The sequence below is a fragment of the Anomaloglossus baeobatrachus genome, chromosome 2 (genome assembly GCF_048569485.1).
Source record: "Anomaloglossus baeobatrachus isolate aAnoBae1 chromosome 2, aAnoBae1.hap1, whole genome shotgun sequence".
Lineage (NCBI taxonomy): Eukaryota > Metazoa > Chordata > Amphibia > Anura > Aromobatidae > Anomaloglossus > Anomaloglossus baeobatrachus.
In genome coordinates this window covers 372,153,708-372,179,379 of record NC_134354.1, presented here as the reverse complement: position 1 = coordinate 372,179,379, position 25,672 = coordinate 372,153,708, and the positions used below count along the sequence as shown (strand labels likewise).

General features: G+C 47.9%; 1 protein-coding gene across 2 annotated transcripts in view; it reads right to left on the bottom strand.

Moving 5' to 3' along the window:
* The window catches only part of MRPS15 (mitochondrial ribosomal protein S15), a 33,863-nt gene extending 17,387 nt beyond the window's left edge, over positions 1 to 16,476 (bottom strand). Inside the window, exons 1-6 of one of the 2 annotated variants that reach the window (XM_075336047.1) lie at positions 15,981 to 16,472; positions 15,849 to 15,896; positions 10,451 to 10,526; positions 8,680 to 8,728; positions 5,814 to 5,898; positions 4,735 to 4,793 (exon numbers count right to left, since the gene is read on the bottom strand). In XM_075336047.1, the coding sequence (XP_075192162.1) occupies positions 4,735 to 4,793; positions 5,814 to 5,898; positions 8,680 to 8,728; positions 10,451 to 10,526; positions 15,849 to 15,896; positions 15,981 to 16,209 (546 nt within the window). In that variant the 5' untranslated portion in view covers positions 16,210 to 16,472. Of the gene's footprint in view, positions 1 to 4,734; positions 4,794 to 5,813; positions 5,899 to 8,679; positions 8,729 to 10,450; positions 10,527 to 15,848; positions 15,897 to 15,980 lie in introns of both variants that reach the window. The other variant, XM_075336048.1, reaches the window with a different exon arrangement.
* Positions 16,477 to 25,672: the final 9,196 nt, after the last annotated feature.

The window sequence follows — 25,672 nt, the reverse complement described above, 5'->3', positions numbered from 1 at the left end:
GGCTGTATGCTTGGGGTCATTGTCCATCTGTACTATGAAGCGCCGTCCGATCAACTTGGCGGCATTTGGCTGAATCTGGGCTGAAAGTATATCCCGGTACACTTCAGAATTCATCCGGCTACTCTTGTCTGCTGTTATGTCATCAATAAACACAAGTGACCCAGTGCCATTGAAAGCCATGCATGCCCATGCCATCACGTTGCCTCCACCATGTTTTACAGAGGATGTGGTGTGCCTTGGATCATGTGCCGTTCCCTTTCTTCTCCAAACTTTTTTCTTCCCATCATTCTGGTACAGGTTGATCTTGGTCTCATCTGTCCATAGAATACTTTTCCAGAACTGAGCTGTCTTCATGAGGTGTTTTTCAGCAAATTTAACTCTGGCCTGTCTATTTTTGGAATTGATGAATGGTTTGCATCTAGATGTGAACCCTTTGTATTTACTTTCATGGAGTCTTCTCTTTACTGTTGACTTAGAGACAGATACACCTACTTCACTGAGAGTGTTCTGGACTTCAGTTGATGTTGTGAACGGGTTCTTCTTCACCAAAGAAAGTATGCGGCGATCATCCACCACTGTTGTCATCCGTGGACGCCCAGGCCTTTTTGAGTTCCCAAGCTCACCAGTCAATTCCTTTTTTCTCAGAATGTACCCGACTGTTGATTTTGCTACTCCAAGCATGTCTGCTATCTCTCTGATGGATTTTTTCTTTTTTTTCAGCCTCAGGATGTTCTGCTTCACCTCAATTGAGAGTTCCTTAGACCGCATGTTGTCTGGTCACAGCAACAGCTTCCAAATGCAGAACCACACACCTGTAATCAACCCCAGACCTTTTAACTACTTCATTGATTACAGGTTAACGAGGGAGACGCCTTCAGAGTTAATTGCAGCCCTTAGAGTCCCTTGTCCAATTACTTTTGGTCCCTTTAAAAAGAGGAGGCTATGCATTACAGAGCTATGATTCCTAAACCCTTTCTCCAATTTGGATGTGAAAACTCTCATATTGCAGCTGGGAGTGTGCACTTTCAGCCCATATTATATATATAATTGTATTTCTGAACATGTTTTTGTAAACAGCTAAAATAACAAAACTTGTGTCACTGTCCAAATATTTCTGGACCTAACTGTAGATAGATAGATAGAAACAGAAGGAATATGCAAACCAAAGTCAGGCGTGCATGGCATGGCGGGGGTCAGCCAAACCAAAGTACAACAGAGAAGGGGGGAAGCCAGCCCATATGCTTGGGCCTATTCCGCCATCATTCATGGCTGCTGGGTGGGCACTGTGAGGGCTAGTCTTGACATTGTCCCAGTGTGTGTGGCATACGGCTGCACATGCTGGGACGTGGACTGCCTTTATTTGCAGTTTAGCCTGTCTTTGCAGCATGGGAGCGGTTCTGACATGTATCAGGTATATGTGTGCTCTAATATGGCTCTGCTTTTAATTTAGTTAGCCGTATGGCACATTGAAAATATAAATATAGGTAGGACCCCCTATAGAGATTTGCCTTGACGCTGGCAGGGGCGGCTCAAATTATTGATCAATGATTTGCTAAAAATCTCAATTTGAATTATAGTACAGTTGGAATAATTGTGAATTTACACTAAAAAAAAAAAATATTGTTTTTGCAAACCATTCTCAGGCAGTGCTGGCTCCCCCCTTCTCTCTGATGTAATGACTGACAGTCTACTCTCCCAATCTACAGGTCTCAGACTGATAACAGCCCCTTCATTTAATATAAGCTCTGGAGGCAAATTCACAGGGAGATCTAAGTCAGGCCCATAGATCTTGCAGATCGATTGCAGATTAAGAAAAAAATATATTACTTTGTAATAAGACATCGGATTGCAGATATCAAGGTATCTTTTTTATTGAACATTCTAAGACCTATAAGCCCATATAGAAGGGTTAGGCTACTTTCACACATCAGTTTTTTTCCATCAGGTACAATCCGGAAAAAAACGGGTTAAACGGATCCGGTACCGCATCCGTTTTATCCCCATACATTTGCATTGTTACCGGATCGTACCTGATGGCTTTGCGTTGCATCCGTTTTTTTCCGGATGCGGCAAAATTAATCAAAGCGGCGGCCGGAGGCAACGTGTCTTGCAACGTTTTTTTGTCCGGCAAAAAAACCGGATCCGGCGCGATAATGCGTGTTTTACAATGAAAGCTTATGGACGCCGGATCCGGCGCAATGCGGTAAAAAATGGATGCGGCTACCGAATCCGGTTTTGTAAACTGCGCATGCACCAAATTAATTAAAAAAGCTGATCCTTCAAAAAAAAAACGGACAAACCGGATGCAAACCGTATCCACCGGATCCGGTTTTGTACGCATCCGGCATAACGGATGAGTTAAAAACCGGATCCGGTGGATACGGTTTTACATTTTTTTGCCGGATCCTTTGGATCAGGAAAAAAAAAGGATTGTGCCTGAATGCAGAAAACTGATGTGTGAAAGTAGCCTAAGGCTACATGCGCACGCTGCTTCTTTTTCATGTTCACAAACTGCAGCCAAAACTGCAGCCAAAACTGCAGCCAAAACTGCACCTTGTCAGAGAGAGCCTGGAAATGTCACAAAAAATGTAGGTGCTTTTTTGGTGCATTTTTGCTGCTTTTTTGGTGCGTTTTTGGCTGCAGTTTTGTCAACAATTGTTTCATGTATTTTTCAGTTCAAACAAGCCCATAAAGCTTGTTGAATTGAAAAAAAAAAAATTAGAAATAAATAATTAAAAAAAACTGGCGCGCGGTCCCCCCCAATTTTAATGCCAGCCAGATAAAGCCATACGGCTGCAGGCTGGTATTCTCAGGACGGGGAGCTCCACGTTATGGGGAGCCCCCCAGCCTAACAATATCAGTCAGCAGCCGCCCAGAATGGCCGCATCCATTAGATGCGACAGTTCTGGGACTGTACCCGGCTCTTCCCGATTTGCCCTGGTGCGTTGGCAAATCGGGGTAATAAGGAGTTATTGGCAGCCCATAGCTGCCAATAAGTCCTAGATTAATCATGTCAGTCGTCTATGAGACACCCTCCATGATTAATCTGTAAATTACAGTAAATAAACACACACACACCCGAAAAATCCTTTATTAGAAATAAAAAACACAAACACATTCCCTCATTACCAATTTATTAACCCCGACAAAGCCCTCCATGTCCGGCGTAATCCAGCATGCTCCAGCGTCGCATTCAGCTCTGCTGCATGCAGGTGACCAGAGAAGCAGCAGACACCGCCGCTCCGGTCACCTCCATGTAGCTAATGAAGGCAGCCGCGCGATCAGCTGAGCTGGCACCGAGGTTACCCGCGGCCACCGCTGAATCCAGCGGTGGCCGCGAGTAACCTCAGTGACCGCTCAGCTGATCGCGCTACTGCGTGGAGCCGGCAGGAGCGTGGAGCCGGCAGGAGCGTGGAGCCGGCAGGAGCGTGGAGCCGGCAGGAGCGTGGAGCCGGCAGGAGCGTGGAGCCGGCAGGAGCGTGGAGCCGGCAGGAGCGTGGAGCCGGCAGGAGCGTGGAGGATGGGACTTTCAGCGGCGGCGGCGGTGGCAGTGAGAGGGGTCCATCATCTCCCCTGTGCGTGCATGCTGGGGACAGCGGTACTTCAGGGAACACGTGGAGGACGGGACTATCAGCGGCGGCAGCGAGAGGGGGGATGGACGTTGGCAGCTGAAAACATTGATTTTTCCCTCTCGCTGCCGCCGCTGCTGATAGTCCCGTCCTCCACATCATCTCCCCTATGCGTGCACGCTGGGGACAGTGGTACTTCGGGGAACACGTGGAGGACGGGACTATCAGCGGCGGCAGCAGCGAGAGGGAAAAATCAATGTTTTCAGCTGCCAATGTCCATCCCCCTCTCGCTGCCGCTGCTGATAGTCCCCGTCCTCCACATCATCTCCCCTGGGGACAGCGGTACTTTGGGGAACACATGGAGGACGGGACCACTTGCCTGACCTCACTTCCTGACAAATCACCTGCGTTTTTGCTAGCAAAAACGCAGGTAAAAGGCAGGTAAAATGCACCACTTGTGATTAGCATGCATTTTTCCTGCGTTTTTGATGCCCTCATTGATTTCAATGGGTGACAAATGTTGACAAAAACGCAGGAAGAATGAACATGGTGCATTTTTTTTGTCACAAACTTTTGACAAAAAAAACGCTGACAAATAAACTGCAATGTGTGCATGACAAATCTGACTTCTCATAGACTTTGCTGGGAAGTCAAATGTCAGAAAGTTCTGCTGACAAAACTGCAGCCAAAAAAGCAGCAAAAAAGCAGGAAAAAAAGCAGCGTGCGCATGTAGCCTTAGTATGGTTCATCCTTCTAACAAGATGCTCTTTACAGTTTATGGTCATACTATACAGTTCAATGTACGATATTTGGTAGTAAGCTCACATGCTCCCTCTAGTGGTGACAACAGGTAGCTAAGCATTATCTTTTATAAATCTGTATTTGCAAGGAATTTTGGAGCTCAGCTGGCAAACAACATTGTTTATGGCGCTTTCCTCTTGGTGTCTGTGAGTGACTAATTGTTGCATAGAGAGAAATCTGAAATGCACTAATTGCAAAGTGTTAATTTTTGTGGTGTTTTCTTGAGTGAATAATAATGTTATCAAAATGCTGCATACTTTGGATATACTAATGTTACTGGTGCTTATTTTTACCAACCCCCTGAAGCAAAGTCTGTGAAGGAGGCAAATAGTGAATATTAATGGTGGCCATTCAGATGACTTGCCTTTGGATGGTTTTGAAGATGCTCCTTAAAATTTTGGATTCTTGCTGTTAAAGCGGCAACTGTAAATATAAAAACACATCAGCAATTAAGGATAAAATAAGGAGTTTATTTAATTACAAGTGTCATTAAGGTACAGCAGAGATGTCACGGCTTGGATGATATTGTTCTCTCAGACACTATATTGTTTCCTTGTGAAAGTCTAGACTTCTGCTGAGCTGGAAAGGTGTTGAAATCAGTTATTTTACACCATAGAGAAAAAAAGGAAATTGCATGATTCCAGTTAGCCCCACCAAATATTACTGTAAGAGTATTACACAAGAGACAGCCCAACCACGATTGCCAACCTAGTAGCTAATACCTCTCCAATGGAGCTCCTACTTCTTGGAGATCGCATGTAGACTTGACAGACAAGTAAGGTAATGGTGACCCTGCATTTCAGAAATCTATGATACTACAGTAGTTTTACCCACATTGCACAATGGCTGAAACACTTCTGATCTTTTACCAATAGCCATCAAAGACAAAAGGTTTCACAAGCTTCATGTCTGACTTCATTTACCAGATGGTGGGGGATTGATGAAAGCTATCTATCTCCAGCAGCATAGGGCAATGAGCAGTCAGATGTGGTAAATATGTACTTTATATAAACCTCTGCATCTAGAGTGCCTCAATGGCAAATCCAAACCCACGAGGCCATCCAAGTAAAATATTAACCAGCCAGACCTGTATTTGTGGCAGCTCTTCACACTTGCAGATACACACTCCATTTCTGAACTCTAACCATCTTTTACATGTGACCACTAGAGCCACAACAGGTGTCTGAGGCTGCGGTATGGTAGGAGCACCAACTTATACCTGATGACGTTCACAGCTCTTGTGAAAAGCCAGCCTAGCGCAACGTCGGTAATGTCAAGCCAGAACGGATAATCAAAAGAAGAGCAGTGCACACCGGAAGTTAAGAGGTGGTACTTTCTCTCCGATATAACAGCCACAGGCCCTGTCATGGCCAATACTATAGGACATGTGAATACATTTGCACACACTCTACTGACCACCAATATCAGATTTTGTGCACTTACCACGGACTTCTGAAGACGTACTGTCATCAGGACTTCTCCTCACTTTATCCACAAGCTGCTGAACTTTTATCTTCAGTTTATCAGACTAGAAAAGTGAATGGCAAGAAATCTCACTTCCACCATAACGGCATAATTCTCTGATTGCATTGCACCATTCTACATTCTGATTAGACATTCGTGATGATTACTTGCTTTACACTGAATGAGCCTATCCTATTTGTATGAAATATATGTGCAATACATGTACATGTATAGAGAGGTAAAGGCATGGCTCCAGCTCCAATGTAGACCTGTTTCTCTAAGGTAACAAACATGGCAGGCTCTACGATAAATAGATAGGAATATATGCCAGAATTGTGCTGAAAAAGTATGTGGGTATGCCAACTGGATTATGAGTTGTAGACCCTACTCAAAGGGTCATTCTGGACTTGTACCTTCATCAGCACACTGATGCACAGACTCTTCCCTTTTGTTGGGGGTGTAGGGACATGTGGAGTGACAATTTGGGTTCAGTAGCTTCACCCTACTGCTGAGCTATTGCTACTGTGACACACTTGGGTATGTATGTGCTTTTTCTGAAGTGTTATCATTATATTTTTCATAAAGAGATAATAGGACCTCTAAACAAACACAGTTCAAGTGATCAATACGAAGGGGAACTGCTCAAAAAACTGCACATTGTTGGAGCAGTATTGTGATTTTACTGGACTGTTAAAAGATCAGAAGATGAAAGGGAGGGGAGCAACTAACGTCTGTATAGAATCAATGGGATGGAAAGGGCCAACTGGTATCTCAGGAGTTAACTCCTCAGCCTGGACTGTATACTGGAAATGTAAGATAAAAGCGCTCATTGTAGTAGAATGACAAAAGATAAAAAATAAAGGCCATTGCATTTTGCTTATTGTTATGCAGTATAACTAAACCAATTTAACAAAATGACACTAGCCCTTTAAGCCTGTCTTGTCAGGTTTGAGAAGAGTCTGTAAAAGAGCATGGCTTATAGGATTTATAGCTACCATCCTTTTAAGTTATTACCAAACTATTGTGATCCCCACCAATTCTTAACCCCTTCAGCCCCCGGGCACTTTCCGTTTTTGCGTTTTTGTTTTTTGCTCCCCTTCTTCCGAGAGGCGTAACTTTTTTATTTTTCCATCAATCTTGCCCTATGAGGGCTTGTTTTTTGCGGGACAAGTTGTACTTTTAAATGAAATCATAAGTTTTACCATATAGTGTACTGGAAAACGGCAAAAAAAAATCCAAGTGCGGAAAAATTGCAAAAAAAGTGTGATCGTACAATAGTTTTTGGAATATTTTATTCACCGTGTTCACTATATGGTAAAACTGAGGTATCTATGTGATGCCTGAGGTCGGTGCGAGTTTGTAGGCACCAAACATGTATAGGTTTACTTGTATCTAAGGGGTTAAAATTCACAAGCTTGTCCAAAAAAAGTGGCGCACGTTTTGCACCATTTTCCAAAACCCGTAGCGTTCTCATTTTTCGGGATCTGAGGCTCAGTGATTGCTTATTTTTTGTGTCTCCACCTGACTGTTTTAACGGTACCATTTTTGCGCAGATGCTACGTTTTGATCGCCTGTTATTGCATTTTGCAACGACCAACAAACGTAATTTTGGCGTTTGGAATTTTTTTGCCGCTACGCCGTTTACTGATCAGATTCATTGGTTTTATATTTTGATAGATCGGGCATTTCTGAACGTGGCGATACCAAACATGTGTGTATTTTTTATTTTTTTAACCCTTTAATTTTCAATGGGGTGAAAGGGGGGTGATTTGAACTTTTAGTTTTTAAAACTTTTTTTTTTAATTAGTCCCCCCTAGGGGGCTATAGCGATCAGCAATCCGATCGCTCTGCCCTATCTGCAGATCTCAGCTACAGAGCTGAGAACTGCAGATTTGCTGCTTTACTTTCAATGCCGGCTGTATTCCGGCATTGAGAGGAAGTGAGTCATGTTAGCTACAGGCATCATCACATGACCCTGTGCTACCATGGCAACCACCGAAAGTCACGTGATCATGTCACGTGACTACCGGTGGGGGCGGGGTAAGTGACTGTCATGGCGGCGCCCATATACATATCGCTGCCAGATTTTGGCAGCGAAATGTAAGGGGTTAATGGCCGCAGGTGGAAGCGATTCCACCCGCGGCTAGCAGGCACACATGTCAGCTGTTGATAACAGCTGATATGTGCGCGGATCGCCGCCACCTGCCGGTGGCAGGGGGCGGGCCTTACAGGCACACGATCCATGACGTACCCAGTACGTCATGGGTCGTTAAGGGGTTAATACAGTGATCTGGTCTCTCCAGACGTCTCATATACAAGGAATGGAACAATTGCTTAATTTATTTAAACGGAGCCTTATACTGTAGAGCCATCTTGCAAAGATCACTAGCGATCCGAGTGGTGAGACTTCCAGAAGGCAACAGGTTATCATTAGAACTGAGAAAAAAGACTCACAGGACCCTGGTCCAGAGCCCATGTTAATACTGTGATCGTCAGACCAGGGTCCTGCAACTGTACAGTCTCTGGTATTTACAAGGTCCCCTTGGGATGTTGCAGCTCAATCACCTGACTAGGGTCCTACAAATCTTTCTGCTAATCTCTAGTTTCACTTATCCATAACACGGGAGCGCAATTCTGATAAAGTAAACAAGCCATTGACATCATGTGACCAAAGTTGCACCAATTGATCTTGCTCCTACTTCTATACACTTGGCATTATTTGTTCTATTTTTGCCATCTTGTCAATTGATAGATTTTACAGAAGACCATGAGAGGCTCCTCCACTGAATTAACTCGCCTACGATTGTGGATTACACTGAAAGGCTATTTAAAAAATAATACTGACCTGACTTGCCATATCCAGAGATAACAGTCGTTTTACTATATCATTAACCCTGAAGGGAAACATAAACAGCACATTGTAAAGAGGCAATGACTCCTAAAATATAAACATGTACTTTTTGTTCAACCGTGCCCATTTTAGCAGGAGGATGGAAATTAAGGCATCTTACACTTGTACACTCTGGAACCAGATAAAAGACATTCAGGACATACTGCACTGGCGACAGCACTTAGTCCAAACACAGTCTACAGGATAGTGCCGCACTTTCCTGGTCAATGGGATTGTTCCAGGCCATAGAGGTGAAAGCCTTCTCATTCTGCAGACTAGTACCGCACTTTCCTGATCAATGGGATTGTTCCAGGCCATAGAGGTGAAAGCCCTCTCATTCTGCAGGCTAGTGCCGCACTTTCCTGGTCAATGGGATTGTTCCAGGCCATAGAGGTGAAAGCCCTCTCATTCTGCAGGCTAGTGCTGCACTTTCCTGGTGAATGGGATTGTTCCAGGCCATAGAGGTGAAAGCCCTCTCATTCTACAGGCTAGTGCCGCACTTTCCTGGTCAATAGGATGGTTTCCAGGCCACAGAGGTGAAAGCCCTCTCATTCTGCAGGCTAGTGCTGCACTTTCCTGGTCAATGGGATTGTTCCAGGCCATAGAGGTGAAAGCCCTCTCATTCTGCAGGCTAGTGCCGCACTTTCCTGATCAATGGGATTGTTCCAGGCCATAGAGGTGAAAGCCCTCTCATTCTGCAGGCTAGTGCCGCACTTTCCTGGTGAATGGGATTGTTCCAGGCCATAGAGGTGAAAGCCCTCTCATTCTGCAGGCTAGTGCCGCACTTTCCTGATCAATGGGATTGTTTCCAGGCCATAGAGGTGAAAGCCCTCTCATTCTACAGGCTAGTGCCGCACATTCCTGGTGAATGGGATTGTTCCAGGCCATAGAGGTGAAAGCCCTCTCATTCTGCAGGCTAGTGACGCACTTTCCTGGTCAATGGGATTGTTTCCAGGCCATAGAGGTGAAAGCCCTCTCATTCTGCAGGCTAGTGCCGCACTTTCCTGGTGAATGGGATTGTTCCAGGCCATAGAGGTGAAAGCCCTCTCATTCTGCAGACTAGTGCCGCACTTTCCTGGTGAATGGGATTGTTCCAGGCCATAGAGGTGAAAGCGCTCTCATTCTGGAGGATCAAGCTGCACTTTCCTGGTCAATGGGATTGTTCCCAGGCCATAGAGGTGAAAGCCCTCTCATTCTGCAGGCTGGTGCCGCACTTTCCTGGTCAATGGGATTGTTTCTAGGGCCATAGAGGTGAAAGCCCTCTCATTCTGCAGGCTAGTGCAGCACTTTCCTGGTCAATGGGATTGTTTCCAGGGCCATAGAGGTGAAAGCCCTCCGCTACTAAAAATGGTGCAGCATCTCCAAATACTGCAACAAGCGAACACACACAAGGCTTGTACACAAAAAGGTAGAAAAGAAAAACTTAACATTTGTGTGTTTTTTTGGCTGCTATCTCAATTTTAGCTGGTAAAAAAACTGCACTGTATGAACAAGGCCTACTATCTATCCCTATTTCTGTGAGATGGCTGGATTGTCGTTGTACATAAGCACCTGTACTTTGTCCCCCTCCTCATTGTAGATTGTAAGCTCTTATGAGCAGGGTTGTCTTTATTTTTGCTCTAATGTATTTTCTATAACTGTTACTTGCCTCTATATGAACCTCTGTATTGTAAAGCGCTGTGGAATATGCTGGCGCTACAGAAATAAAGATTATTATTTTTGTTACCCTTCTGTGCTTTTTAATCCATGATACTCCTTCTTGAACATTGTTGGTGGCAAGTCATCCAGTTGGCTTGGCCCTCCTGAGACAAGACAGATGTGAAGAACCCATAAAAACAAATGTTACAGCTTTACTTTGCTTCATAAAAGCACAAAGATTTCTATATGGCTCTTGTTCCGGAGACCGAAAATCCCCTGTTTATCTGATATTCAGAAGAGGGAAAAGTCACAAAAATTCCTCCAATAATTCTGCATATTATAGATGATCCATACCCAAAGGAGCTATGCCCGTGCCATCTGTAGATGACAAATGCTATAATATACAGCCGGCATCATACAGTAGTGGCCACAACTGATCACAGCCACTAAGGCCGGTTTCAAACATCCGGCTTTTCGCCGGTTTGCCAGATTTGGCGCACGCCAGTACAGTGTATACAGTACAATGGCAGTGCCGCAACTTCCGGGTCACATGCTCTGGTCACATGACAGCATGTGACCGGCGCTTGTTGCGCTGCCATTGTACTGTATACACTGTACTGGCGTGCGCCGAATCCGGCAAACCGGCGAAAAGCCGGATGTTTGAAACTAGCCTGACCCCCTCAGGTTCCATGGTCAATAGTGACCACAGCATTTACGGTAAGTGATAGACAAAGGATAGGGGCTCGTTGTCATTTATCGTCTCTGTGGACCATTGATGAGTTACCATGGCAGACATGAGACGAATAAAGTTCCTCTGGACGGCCATAACTGCATGGCTTATAGGCCGTGTCTCTATATTACCAGTCAATTTTAAATTGGAAAACAAAGTATTCTAGCAGCGATCAAGGATCCACATGTTGGAGCCCCTAGTTGGATCAACAAAAATTAATTACGATACATTTTAAAGCTGGCAATAATAAAAAAAATTGTATAAATCCTTTATTTTTAATTAATGGTTATTTTTGCAAAAGCATGTGTGGAGAAAAAAGTGACACTCCTTTACCTCCACCCCAAAAACATGAGAGCGGTGTTGTTTGTGTGTTGCGTTGTGTGTGTTGCGTTGTTTGTGGAGCGCTATGTGTCTGCAGCGTTGTGTGTGTGTGGTGCTGTGTGTGTTGCATTGTGCGTGTTGCGTTGTGTGTGTGTTGCACGGTTTGTGTGTGTGTGTGTTTTGGGGGGAGGTATGTTTTGTGCAGTGTGTGTGTTGGAGGAGTAGTCCTGGGGGGAGAGGAGTCTAATAGGAGGAGTAGTCCTGAGTAGTCCTGGGGAGAGAGGAGTCTAATAGGAGGAGTAGTCCTGAGTAGTCCTGGGGAGAGAGGAGTCTAATAGGAGGAGTAGTCCTGGGGAGAGAGGAGTCTAATAGGAGGAGTAGTCCTGGGGAGAGAGGAGTCTAATAGGAGGAGTAGTCCTGGGGAGAGAGGAGTCTAACAGGAGGAGTAGTCCTGGGGAGAGAGGAGTCTAATAGGAGGAGTAGTCCTGGGGAGAGAGGAGTCTAATAGGAGGAGTAGTCCTGGGGGGAGAGGTGTATATTAGGTGGAGTAGTCCTGGGGGGAGCTGTATAGATGCCCAGTGCGTGTGGGGGGCGTGGCCGAGCAGGCAGTGCGTGTGGGGGGCGTGGCCGAGCAGGCAGTGCGTGTGGGGGGCGTGGCCGAGCAGGCAGTGCGTGTGGGGGGCGTGGCCGAGCAGGCAGTGCGTGGGGGGGCGTGGCCGAGCAGGCAGTGCGTGGGGGGGGGCGTGGCCGAGCAGGCAGTGCGTGGGGGGGGCGTGGCCGAGCAGGCAGTGCGTGGGGGGGGCGTGGCCGAGCAGGCAGTGCGTGGGGGGGGCGTGGCCGAGCAGGCAGTGCATGGGGGGGGCGTGGCCGAGCAGGCAGTGCATGGGGGGGGCGTGGCCGAGCAGGCAGTGCGTGGGGGGGGGCGTGGCCGAGCAGGCAGTGCGTGGGGGGGGCGTGGCCGAGCAGGCAGTGCGTGGGGGGGGCGTGGCCGAGCAGGCAGTGCGTGGGGGGGGCGTGGCCGAGCAGGCAGTGCGTGGGGGGGGCGTGGCCGAGCAGGCAGTGCGTGGGGGGGCGTGGCCGAGCAGGCAGTGCGTGGGGGGGCGTGGCCGAGCAGGCAGTGCGTGGGGGGGCGTGGCCGAGCAGGCAGTGCGTGGGGGGGCGTGGCCGAGCAGGCAGTGCGTGGGGGGGCGTGGCCGAGCAGGCAGTGCGTGGGGGGGCGTGGCCGAGCAGGCAGTGCGTGGGGGGGGCGTGGCCGAGCGGGCAGTGCGTGGGGGGGGGGCGTGGCCGAGCGGGCAGTGCGTGGGGGGGGGCGTGGCCGAGCGGGCAGTGCGTGGGGGGGGGCGTGGCCGAGCGGGCAGTGCGTGGGGGGGGGCGTGGCCGAGCGGGCAGTGCGTGGGGGGGGGGCGTGGCCGAGCGGGCAGTGCGTGTGGGGGGGCGTGGCCGAGCGGGCAGTGCGTGTGGGGGGCGTGGCCGAGCGGGCAGTGCGTGTGGGGGGCGTGGCCGAGCGGGCAGTGCGTGTGGGGGGCGTGGCCGAGCGGGCAGTGCGTGTGGGGGGGGCGTGGCCGAGCGGGCAGTGCGTGTGGGGGGGCGTGGCCGAGCGGGCAGTGCGTGTGGGGGGGCGTGGCCGAGCGGGCAGGGGGCGTGGGGGGCGTGGCCGAGCGGGCAGGGGGCGTGGGGGGGGGGCGTGGCCGAGCGGGCAGGGGGCGTGGGGGGGGCGTGGCCGAGCGGGCAGGGGGTGTGGGGGGGGCGTGGCCGAGCGGGCAGGGGGCGTGGGGGGCGGGCAGGGGGCGTGGCCGAGCGGGCAGAGCGCGTGGCCGAGCGGGCAGAGCGCGTCGCCGAGCGGGCAGAGCGCGTGGCCGAGCGGGCAGAGCGCGTGGCCGAGCGGGCAGAGCGCGTGGCCGAGCGGGCAGAGCGCGTGGCCGAGCGGGCAGAGCGCGTGGGGGGTGTGGCCGAGCGGGCAACTATGCAAAGTGCTTTCCATAGTTGCCTGATGTGTATCATGGTTACCAGCGTAGCCGGCTCCGGGACACGTGTGTCGGGAGCCAGGGTAAGCTAGTAAGTATGGTACACATCATATAAGTATTAAAAGCGACAGTGCTGGTTCACTTTTTGTTTGTCGGTGTCCTGCTGTGCAGCATGCATCGGCATGTGACAGCGGGAGACCAACAACCTGAATGGGCAGGGAGCCGGCATACAATGGTAACCATGGTACACAATATTACCCGATGTGTAGCATGGTTACCAGCGTACGCCGGCAACCGAGCCGACACATACCCTCGCGTTGCTGGGGTTGCCGGCGTACGCTGGTGTGGGCTCCTGGGGGTGCAGCACTCACCTCGGAGTCGGGACTCCGTGGCGGTTCGGCGAAATCGTGCGGGGAGCGGGGCCAGGCTGAGCCTCCAATGCGTGAGGGGGCGGGGCCTGGTCGAGTGGCCAATTCGTGCGGGGGCGGGGCCGGGCCAAGCGGCCAATCCGTGGGGGGGGGCGGGGCCAGGCCGAGCTCAGCAGCCAATTCGACGGTTGTCACTGTAATGACATAATTTTGGAGCAAGACAGAGACAGAATAAGGCAATATAATTATATATATATATATATATATATATATATATATATATATATATATATATATATATATATATATGTATTATATATATATACCCCGAAATGGTTCTATAAAGTATGACTTCATGTAAATGACAAGGACTTCATATGATTATACCAACAGAGAAGTAAAGGTATGGCTCTCGGAACACGGTGACAAAAGCTTTGTTTTTAAAATGGAAATGTGTTTTCTCCAGGGAATGTGTTATTGCGATCTTTCAACATGTCAGTACAGCTTCTGCCAAAAGGCACGAGGATCAGGCACTGGACCAGGGGAGGGCGAGGACATGCTCTGTGCTATTTTAGGATTTAACAGAACTTGGGGTTCACTTTTCTGAAAGCTGAAAAATCCCCGGTCACGTAATACTTTTTTGCAGGTGACATTGATATACTGTGGTAGAAATAGCCACAGTCAACCTGAAAATAAAAGCAGCGTGGATGGGACGAGAGTAGCACAATCAGCACCACCGTGCTCACACTACTCAGCTGTGGATTCTCTGCCCGTCTGCAAGAAATAAGCAGTGTGTGAACACTGACTCCTGTACTAAGGTAATCAGGCGCATATACCCCTCATCAGTATCGCTGACACATAACCAAGTGCTCATACAGAAGCGGGGCTGCTCAGAAATGTGTCAGGACGACCCCTATAATGTGCAGCACACTGATCCTGGGACTTTACTGGGGTCTCCATAAGTGTATGAGCCCCTGCATATCTCACCTTATGTGCATTACTTCTCTCTCTGCAGATCCATCTACGACACTGCCTGTATGGGGTAACCCTAAATCACCAGACGCGGTGACCCTAAATCACCAGACGCGGTGACCCTAAATCACCAGACGCGGTGACCCTACATCACCAGACGCGGTGACCCTACATCACCAGACGCGGTGACCCTACATCACCAGACGCGGTGACCCTACATCACCAGACGCGGTGACCCTACATCACCAGACGCGGTGACCCTACATCACCAGACGCGGTGACCCTACATCACCAGACGCGGTGACCCTACATCACCAGACGCGGTGACCCTACATCACCAGACGCGGTGACCCTACATCACCAGACGCGGTGACCCTACATCACCAGACGCGGTGACCCTACATCACCAGACGCGGTGACCCTACATCACCAGACGCGGTGACCCTACATCACCAGACGCGGTGACCCTACATCACCAGACGCGGTGACCCTACATCACCAGACGCGGTGACCCTACATCACCAGACGCGGTGACCCTACATCACCAGACGCGGTGACCCTACATCACCAGACGCGGTGACCCTACATCACCAGACGCGGTGACCCTACATCACCAGACGCGGTGACCCTACATCACCAGACGCGGTGACCCTACATCACCAGACGCGGTGACCCTAAATCACAGACACGGTGACCCTAAATCACAGACACGGTGACCCTAAATCACAGACGCGGTGACCCTACATCACCAGACACGGTGACCCTACATCACAGACACGGTGACCCTAAATCACCAGACACGGTGACCCTAAATCACAGACACGGTGACCTTAAATCATCAGACACGGTGACCTTAAATCATCAGACACGGTGACCCTACATCACCAGACACGGTGACCCTACATCACCAGACGCGGTGACCCTACATCACCAGACACGGTGACCCTAAATCACCAGACACGGTGACCCTAAATCACAGACACGGTGACCTTAAATCATCAGACGCGGTGACCTTAAATCATCAGACACGGTGACCCTACATCACAGACACGGTGACCCTAAATCACAGACACGGTGACCCTAGAACCATTTACTCCTCCCGTGCTGGGAATTACACAGACCACACAGTACCATGGGATTTCGCTGCGGCATAATTCCTGGATACATGAACACTTGCCCCTGCAACAAAACACATGATTAGCATCTGATCACAGGTGGGTACAATGGCAGCTATTCCAGGGAGCACCGAGCAGCTCTACGTACCTGCTGCCAGCGCCCTGCTCCCTCCGAAGCATGGCTGCCACTGAGCTGACACCAGACTGCACCCCAACCTGATGCCTCGGCCCACGGCAGTCCGCAAAGCAAACATCCTGAACCGGCGGTCACCGACAGCGCTCACAAGGGCGCCGCCATACTGTCTGTCAGGCTGAAGCAATCGAGCGCGGATACTGGAGAGATGGCGCCCGAGCTGAGTGACGTCACACTCATTCATCTACTACTGTAGTTATCACTTCGCCGAGTGTGTGAGGGAAATCTATATCATGGAGCCGGGTGAGCTCCGTGCGGGCATCCTGTAATTACTAGACCCGGGCACAGATCCGCACATGTCCCGTCCTGGACGCAGCATGGTCTCTCTGCACCGAAGCCGCAGCTGCCAGTGCCCACGATCAGCCAGTGCCCACGATCAGGGTTCGGGCCGCTGCCGTCTTTCTCTCAGGTCTCCCTGCAGAGAACACTCGCGGCTCCGCATCACACAATCCGGCCATGCTGTCCTGGGTGCGGCCGCGAGTGTTCTCTGCAGGAGGCCGCAGCTGCTCTGCCAATGATCCGGGCTCCGGTAGCTGTGCTCTCTCCTGTTCTCCCTGCGCTTTACTTTTTTCTCTAGGCTGCGTGCCACCATCAGGGTTCACAGCATTTTGGACGCAGCAGCCTTCAGCCGAGTCCAAAGCGCTGCGTTGTACAGTACAAGCACAGTGGGTAGATTTCTAGAAATCCCGTGCTCACTATGCTTGTTTTTCCCCGCAGCAAACACTGACCCAAGCCGCAGCATGTCAATTGTTTGCTGCGGAGTCGCAGGTGTCCTCCATGGGGAGAACACCGCGAGAGACTGCAGCACCCTGAGCTCCGGATCAAGAGTATAAATGTCGCGGGCGGAGGAGGGGACGCTGCGCTCTCCCACTGCTCGGGTCCGGCTGCTGCTGCTGCTGCTCGGTGGTGGCCCGAGCGGTGGGCCGGATCCCGGGGACTCGAGCGGCGTTCCTCGCCCGTGAGTGAAAAGGGGTAGGGATTGGTTGGATGGTGGATTTGAGTATTGTCCGTGACGCCACCCACGGTTGTGGTGATATTGGTGACACCACCGCTGCTCTAGACGGGGATCCCGGGAGCGGTGACAGGGAGCAGCTTTGTTGTTAGTTCTCCCCTCCGTGGGTAGGGGGTTGGTTGTCCCGGGGCCCGGTGATTGGGTAGGGATGGATGACAGGCGGGTTACGGGGCCTGGTGAGGTGCAGGGTCGCAGGGGCAGTGCTGTGCCGCACGGCACGGTGGTACTCACTCAGCCAATGATGAGGACACAGTTCTCGGTAAAACACACGGCTGGATGGACGGGTCCCACAGACGGCTGCGGTGGTTTCTGCTCCCGGCAGGTTGATGGTGACTGCCTTTCCCTGCACCTATGTACGGTAGATCGTTACAATGGGTTCCCACCGGTAACCCGCTCCCCAGCCTGGATATGGGCTGGAGGAGCCCCTTTTTGCCCGCAGGCTCTGGCCCTGGAAAACGGTTGCCTTGGCGGTGGCTGTGTTTCCCTCTCATGGTTGGGCTCTTGCCTTTTGTCGGGACTTGGCTGCTGGGGAACCCAGGAGGTTCCCTTCGCTGACGGATTCGACAAATTCACGGCGACTCCTAGCCTTGTCAGGGTCCGTAAACCCCTGCCAGATGGTGCTGACTTCTCTTTGTGTACCGGTCCGGTACCGCTGGGCCACCGCCCGTCCACGGTCCTTACGGTAGACTCCAATCGGTCACTCCTGCAGATGGTCACCACCGTTTGCCAACCTTGCTGTACCGCCCGGGCCACACACCCGGACTCTGTCAGTTAGTTGCCCCACTCTTCACCTCCTTCCACTTTCACCTCCAAAACTGATCTGTTTACTTTTCCCGCCTCCAGGACTGTGAACTCCTCGGTGGGTGGGGCCAACCGCCTGGCCCACCCCCTGGTGTGGACATCAGCCCCTGGAGGAAGGCAACAAGGGTTTTGTGTCTGACTTCGGTGTGTCTAACCGGGGTGTGTGTGTGTGTTGTGCTCTGTGGCCCCTGGCTTGTCCAGGGCGCCACATAAACAGCTGCGGCCTCATACAGAGGAGACTCACGGTCCCGCAGGTCAGGACCCGCTGAGTCCAGGACACAGCGGGTCCTGATTGTGTGCATGTACCCTTAGGCTATGTTCACACAGGGCTTTTTTGTTAAGTTTCAGCTGCATTTTTTAGCTGCAGATTTGCCTTAGTTTTATGCAAATCCATGCTAATAAAACGCTGATTTTTACAGTCACAGCAAAGTCTATGAGATTTCTGGGATCTCATGCGCGTACACACACACACACACCAGGTTTTTTTCCTGACTGTTTTGTCAAATACCTGCGTTTTTGGTCAGGCTTTTAAAGAATGAGCATGTTAATTCTTGGCTGCAGATTTGCTGCGTTTTTTTATTGATACAACCCAGTTTGTAGAAGTAAAGCAGCAAATCCACCCCAAATCTACAGCAAAAACGCCACTAAAAAAGGCATGAAAAACGCAGATGACTCAAAGGAGATTTCCTGCCACAGGATCAGGTTTTGGTCAGGAAAAAAAGTTACCAAAAAAGCCCTGTGTGAACATAGCCTTACTGTTACTTTAATTTTTCTTTTTTTATTTCCCTAGTGCCACCTGTGAACCCTTGGGGATCGGACTTTACAGTGGGGGTCCGCCCATCACTGTCACCCATTAAATAAAAAAAATAATTTTGAAAAATCCATGCATTTTTTTTGATCCGTTCTTTGCTGCCGAGACGCAACTGTTCTCCGTAGGTAGACCAGAGAGACAGACCGCAGCGGCCCGATGTCTGATCATGGGCACGAGCAGCTGGGGTCTACAGAGGAGACTCGCGGCCCCGCAGGTCAGGAGCTGCCGTCTCCATCACGCAGCGGGTCCTAATCGTGTGCATATACCGCTAGGCTTTGTACATACACTACGTTTGTATCACATTTTTTTCCTGCAGATTTTAGTCAATACTGCCAGAAAAAATGCATCTTTATCAAAGTCTATGAGAATCCTGACTTGTTCTGCACATGCTGCTTCTTTTATTCCTTGCAGATTTTGATGGTGAAGAAAGAAGCAGCATGTCCATTCTTTCAGCGGTTTTTCCTGACGATATAATCTACTACAGTTCTCAAGCTCCATCGCTGCAGTTGATTATATGGCTAAGTTCACACAGGGCATCTTTTATTGCGTTTTTTTGAGGTCACAAACATGCACCTAAATGCATCAATTTCCTTCTCCCAGCAAAGTCTATGAGATTTCTATTTTGCTGTCCACACTGGGCGTCTTCTTGGCTGTGTTTCTGAAGATGTAGCATGTCAATTCTTTTTGCGTTTTTCCACCGTTTTTGAGCCCTTCCAGTCAATAGATTTGACCTAAAAAACATATTGGGCAAAATGGCGGTAAAAACGTGTCAAAAATGCATGTTCTTTTTATGCGTTTTTGCCACGGATGCGTTTTTTTTTTGGGGCCAAAAATGCTGCATCTTTGTAGTAACAAAAGATGCACTGTGTGAACATAGCCTATTTGCCAATGCTGCACTGCACTGACACTTCGCCTCACACACCATGTATATGACATGGTCTGTGAGGATCAGTAACCCAGGGTCGTCATGGTGACCACCCAGTGTTTCCATGGCAGTGATCGGGTCCCTGTGATCACATTACAGGTACCCAATCGCCAGGGAAAGGTAAGCAATCCTCTCTGTGCCTCCTGAATGCTTCTGTCCATCAGCTGGAGACCCAACGGCAATCACAGGATTACAGCGCCTGAATCCCCGCGATCGTCATGACCAGAAAAATGCATACAAAAATCGCGCAAACACGATAAAAAATGCGCGTTTTTGCTGCTGCGTTCTTCCTGACAAAACAAGCAGTTTTGTGTGCAGAAAATCTGCGCACAAATCTGCTGCACGGGCACATACACTTATAGTGAGAGGCACCCAGTAGTGATGAGTGAGCGATACCATGCGCAGGTGCTCAGTACTCGTAACTAGTGTTAAGAAAGCATGCTCGAGCACCCGAGCATGGTATTGCTCGCTCATCACTACTTATTACGAGTACCAAGCACATAAGCATGGTAAAGCTCACTCATCAGTACTTGTTACGAGTACTGAGCATAGTAGTGCTCACTCATCACTATTTGTTACGAGTACTGAACATGGTAGTGCTCACTCATCACTAGTTTAGAGTACCAAGCACCCGAGCATGGTAGTGCACTGCTGACTCATCACTACTTTTTACGAGTACTGAGCATGGTAGTGCCCGCTCATCACTATTTCTTACGAGCACCGAGCATGGTAGTGTTCACTCATCACTAGTTTAGCATACCGAGCACCCACACATGGTAGTCCTCACTCATCACTAGTTTAGCATACCGAACACCAGAGCATGATAGTGCTCACTCATCACTAGTTTAGAGTACCAAGCCTCCAAGCATGGTAGTACTCACTCATCACCATACCTCCCAATGTTTGAAGAAAGAGGAATAAACTCTTTGCGCGACAGTGCATAAGAAATACAGCAAATACGCAATAATCAGAGAAGATTGTTATTGTGGTGTGTGGTGCGGACACCTGCAGAAAAAACGCAGCATTTATGCTACATGTGAACACGGCCTCAGTGACACATTTTTATTACATTTTTTCTGGGTTTTAATAAAGAAAAATAATAAATTGTGCCATATTTTTTTTTAAGCCATTTACCGATCCCCCATAAATAATCTGATCACTGTGTTGTTCAGGTCTTTACTACCAGATATGTCCATGTTATTTACTGATTTGTGATGTTTATTTTTTTTATAAAAAGAAGGCAATTAAAATTACATTATTCAAATTTTTTTTATTATTTTTAGTAATTTAAAAAATCTCTTCTCTCTCTAGAACGCAGGACACAGAGTTGCTGCTCTGTACAATGGAGCTGTACTGTATGTCCTATGTAATCTGCTTTAAGGCTGTATTGCAGGTTCATCCATATAAAATTCTCCCTCTTACATCATTACTTCAAGTGGTTTAACAGCTATGGGCTGCTGGACACATGTTTGAAAGTTGCTGCTTTGAATCCGAGGGGGGAGGGGGGAAAATAAAGAAATGTATTTGTCTTTCTTTTTCTCATTTCTTTATATTAGTTTTATGGGAAAAAATAAATCTATCTATCTATCTTTCCTGTATCTATTTTCTATCTAGCTATGATGTATCTAACTATCTATCTGTATAGCTGAATAATCTGCTTCTGGTTTTTCTGCCTGCAATACAGGTCAATATTACTGAATCAATGGTAGCGCAACTGCCTATGGACAATGAGTTTATGAGTTTGAGTCCTGGCAGTCTTGGTAAACCAGAGCAGATGACAATTTAATTTATGCACTGAACTGAGTTAATTTATTCACTGCATTGAGGGAGGAGCTGGGACAACAGCTGTGAGCAGTGGCACTGCGGGTGAGAGCTGTCAAATCGGAGACGGTTGAATCCAGGGCGGTTGGGAGGTATGCATCACTGGTTACTGGTACTGAGCACCCGAGCATATTAGTGCTCACTCATAACTAGTTATGAGACCCGAGCATGGTAGTGCTCGCACATTACTAGTTACCATATTCAAGTGCTCGGTACTCGTAACTAGTGATGAGTACCAAACACCCGAGCATGGTAGTGATTACTCATCACTAGTTTCGAGACCCGAGCATGCTGTTGCTTGCTTATCTCTAATTAAGATTACCGAGCACATGAGCATGTTGGTGCTTGCTCATCACTAGTTACAAGTACCTGAGCATGGTAGTGCTCGCTCATCATTACTTGTTATGACTACAGAGCACCTGAACATAGTAGTGCTTGCTCATCAATAGTTACGAGCACCCGAGCATGCTGATGCTCAAGCATCATATGAAAAGGACCATAGGCTATATTGTGTCCGTGTACTTTACACTATAAGAACATAGCCCCAGAAAATCTAAGGTGTCAGTGCACTAAAAAAACAGAAGATACGGTTGTGAAACACGAGCAAATAAGGTGTACATAGCCGTACTCTGGATCCTTGTGGTGTCAGGTAGGTAATACAGTGGTCATAGAATTCAAGGACTCCATACCGTGCAAGACAATTTGTATATAAGTTATTTTCCCTAGAAATGTTAGGCTAACATATAAGGCCTCAAACAATCCTTATGTATGTAGTCTATGTACACAATATTTCCATGTGCACTAGTCCTCAAGACAAAATTATCCATATGCATTAATAAGGTGTTCCAAGAATACCTATTTTCTTTTTAATGTCTGTAGACTTGCCTAATGTAAAAACAACAAACTCCACTTTACTCACTAACCATGCACCAGCACTGCTTCTCCAGCGCTCTCTACATGGCTTAATCTGGCCTTTGTTGCCAGGCACTAGCAGTGATGTCACAAATAGACAGGGTGAATCCGCAGATATCCGGGTTTGGTCAGACTTTAAAAACAAAAGTCTGGTCTTGACCCCGAATATCTGTCCGGATACCGAAACCCATATAAATCTATGGGGACCTGAACATAGTGCTGTAAAATGGTGGTAGAAAGGGCTAAGTTATACGTACGAGTTTCGTGGTGTAAAAATAAATGTTAAAAATGGCATTGAGTCACATATATTGTGATACCCAGTATAATTAAAGCACATGGCTACAGGCTGCAGCCCTAAGGCGTTTGCATATCTTGGCTGTGTATCAAAATAAGAGGGATTCTATGCAGCTTTTTTTTTTTTTTTTTTTTTAAATATTTAAAACATTTTAAAAAAAGGCTTGCAATCCCCCCAGTTTTGATACCCAGCCATGATAAAGTTGTCAGCTGGGGGCTGGAATTCTCAGACTGGGGAGGCCCCAGCCTTAAAATAGCCTGCAGGTACCCAAAATTGTCACATCCATTAGATGCGACAATTTCAGCACTTTACTTGGCTCATCCCGATTGCCCTGGTGTGGTGGTAATATAAGGGGTTAATGACAGCAAATGACAGCTCACAGCTGCAACTAAGCCCTAGATTAGTAATGGGTTTCGTCTATGAGAGCTCCCCATTACTAATCCTGTAAGTGAAAAGAAATAAACACAAACACCGAAAAAATCCCTTATTTGAAGTACAATACTTAAACCCCCCTCTTTCTTCAATTTATTAACCCTGTAAACACCCAGGTCCGACGTACTCTACACGAGTTCCCACAAGAATCCCGGCTCTGGTACATAAGGAAGTTGCAGCTGTGAGTGGTGACGTCACTGAGTTTATTTGTGGTCACAGCTGGAGGTTCCCACCTGAGACCAAAGGTAAACTCAGTAATATCACCGCTCACAGGTGCAGCACAGTCAGTGTCTGCCTGAAGCTGCAGTGAGCGGTCATGATCTGTAGTGTGCGACTTCTTTATGTAGCAGAGTCGGGATCGTTGTGGAACCTCGTGTGGATTACCTCAGACTTGGGTGTTTGGAGGTTAATAAAAAAGAGAACGTGGGAGGGTTTTTTTGTATTTTATTTGAAATAAATGATTTTGTCAGTATTTGTGTTTATTTCTTTTCACTTACAGGATTAGTAATGGAGTCTTATAGACCCCTACCCATTACTAATCTAGTGCTTAGTGGCAGCTGTGAGCTTTCATTAACCCTTATATTAGCCCAATTACCACAGCACCATTGCAACCCATTGGTAAAGCGCTAGAATTGTTGTATTTAATAAATGCGACAATTTTGGGGTGACCTAATATCCATGGGCCTCCCCAGCCTGAGAATTCCAACCCCCAGCTGTTGGCTTTATCATGGCTGGGTATCAAAATTTGGGGCACCGCACATTTGTATTTAAAACTATTAAAATTTAAAAAAGTTGCATAGGGTCCCTCTTAATTTGATACACAGCCAAGATAAGCACACGGCTGGGGGCTGCAACTTGTAGCCATCTGCTTTAGCTGCTCTAGGTATCACAATATGGGGACACACTACGCCTTTTTAAAAATTTGTTTATGTTTATACCACTTATAGGGACGCAGACAGCGTGTGTACAGACACTAGGTATCCAGTACAGACTTCGAACTTTACAGTTTGGGTTCGCCCATCACTACTCACGAGTATAGCACAAGACCACAAAAGGCAATGAATAGGCTCTGTGACCTCATGCTCACTCCATCAAATTCATGGCCTAGGGCTGCAGCAATCACGTGCTGTACGCGTGATTTCATCACGAGAGCATGTCAACAAAGACTGGGAATGGCAGCAGAGATGCAGTGCTGAGTGAGTAAAGCTTAGTTTAACATTGCTTAACATTAAGCAAGCCACTGGTGCATTTTTCAACATAACAACACTGAACAACTTGTTTCTAGAGCCACAAAGATCAGCCTGCGTGGCCTAAATGTGGTATTGTGGCTTGCAGCTTCTTCAGGCTTGTTTCCCTTTGAGCATTTGTAGGACATCATCGGTCGGCAATTACTAAGGGAGCTGTCAGCAGAGGATCTTGATGATTTGTGTCCCCAAAATGCGTTTAACGTAGCAGAATATTCCACAGACAACGTTTAGTAACCTCACTGATATAATTACAAGGCGTTTGAGTTTGGACGTGACGCTCATACAGAATAATGAATAAATGTGTTGAAAATTTTGTTTCCATTTTTTCATGATTTCCATATCATTAACATATCTATCCATCCAGTGATTTTCATAATTTCGTGACTTCTCCTTTCGTGTTGCAATGTCAATGTATTTACCATAATGATTAGAGCTTCTGTTAACTCTGAGATTATTGTGGTTCCATTCACTGATGCCTTCCCAGGTTAATGATGATGATATGTTACCCTATGTCACTTTTTTCCAATTATATATTTTCACTTCGGGGACCCAGACAGCTAGTGTTTGGGAAGCCAGTCACAGATGCAGGCACAGAGGGTGGGGGTGCAGTCTGACTGCAACCAATCACAAGCTTTGTCATAGAGGGTGGGCTGGGGAAGCAGTGAATATTCATAAGCTTTAATGAGCAGACCCGGAAGCAGTATGACAGCCACTCGGAAACACGGTAAGTATAATTGTCCTGCTTTAATCCCCATTTTGTTTCCTTTTGCAGGCCCCTTAGCCCTTCATCCGGGTGACCAAACCACAGTAACATGGACTTCTCTGAGAAGCCCGTGGTCGGGGTCTGTGCTTGGACCCCGAACTTTTACAGTTCAGATTCTCCCATCACTATTTATATGCACATCAAAGTGTGTTCTTGTTTCACACAATTTATTCCAGTAATGTACTGCCTCTCTCAAATGGAATTATTTTTATTTATTTTTTTCAGTGTATACTTTACAGGATACCTAGAATTTATATACCTTTTATTCACATTATAACTTACAGAATCAACATATTTATGGAATTATATAATTTATAGTACATCAACTTAGGAAATTACTTCTTTGCTTTATTGCCTTCTTCTAAAGTTATCATCCAGAAAATATTTTCATCAGTGTTCAGCTTATCGATACCACCTCAACCCACCACAAGATCCAAAAAGTTTGGCCTTATTGCCCTGTGACTATGTCAATAGGACAGTAATATAGGAAGTAAGTTCTCTTTTTCATTGTCACCATCCACATAGTAAGGATCTTCATAGGGTCTATCACTGGTTGTGTGCAGGGGGTGCGAGACCATGAGTAATAATGGCAGCTGTCTTGGTTCCACCACATGTATATTTTAACACT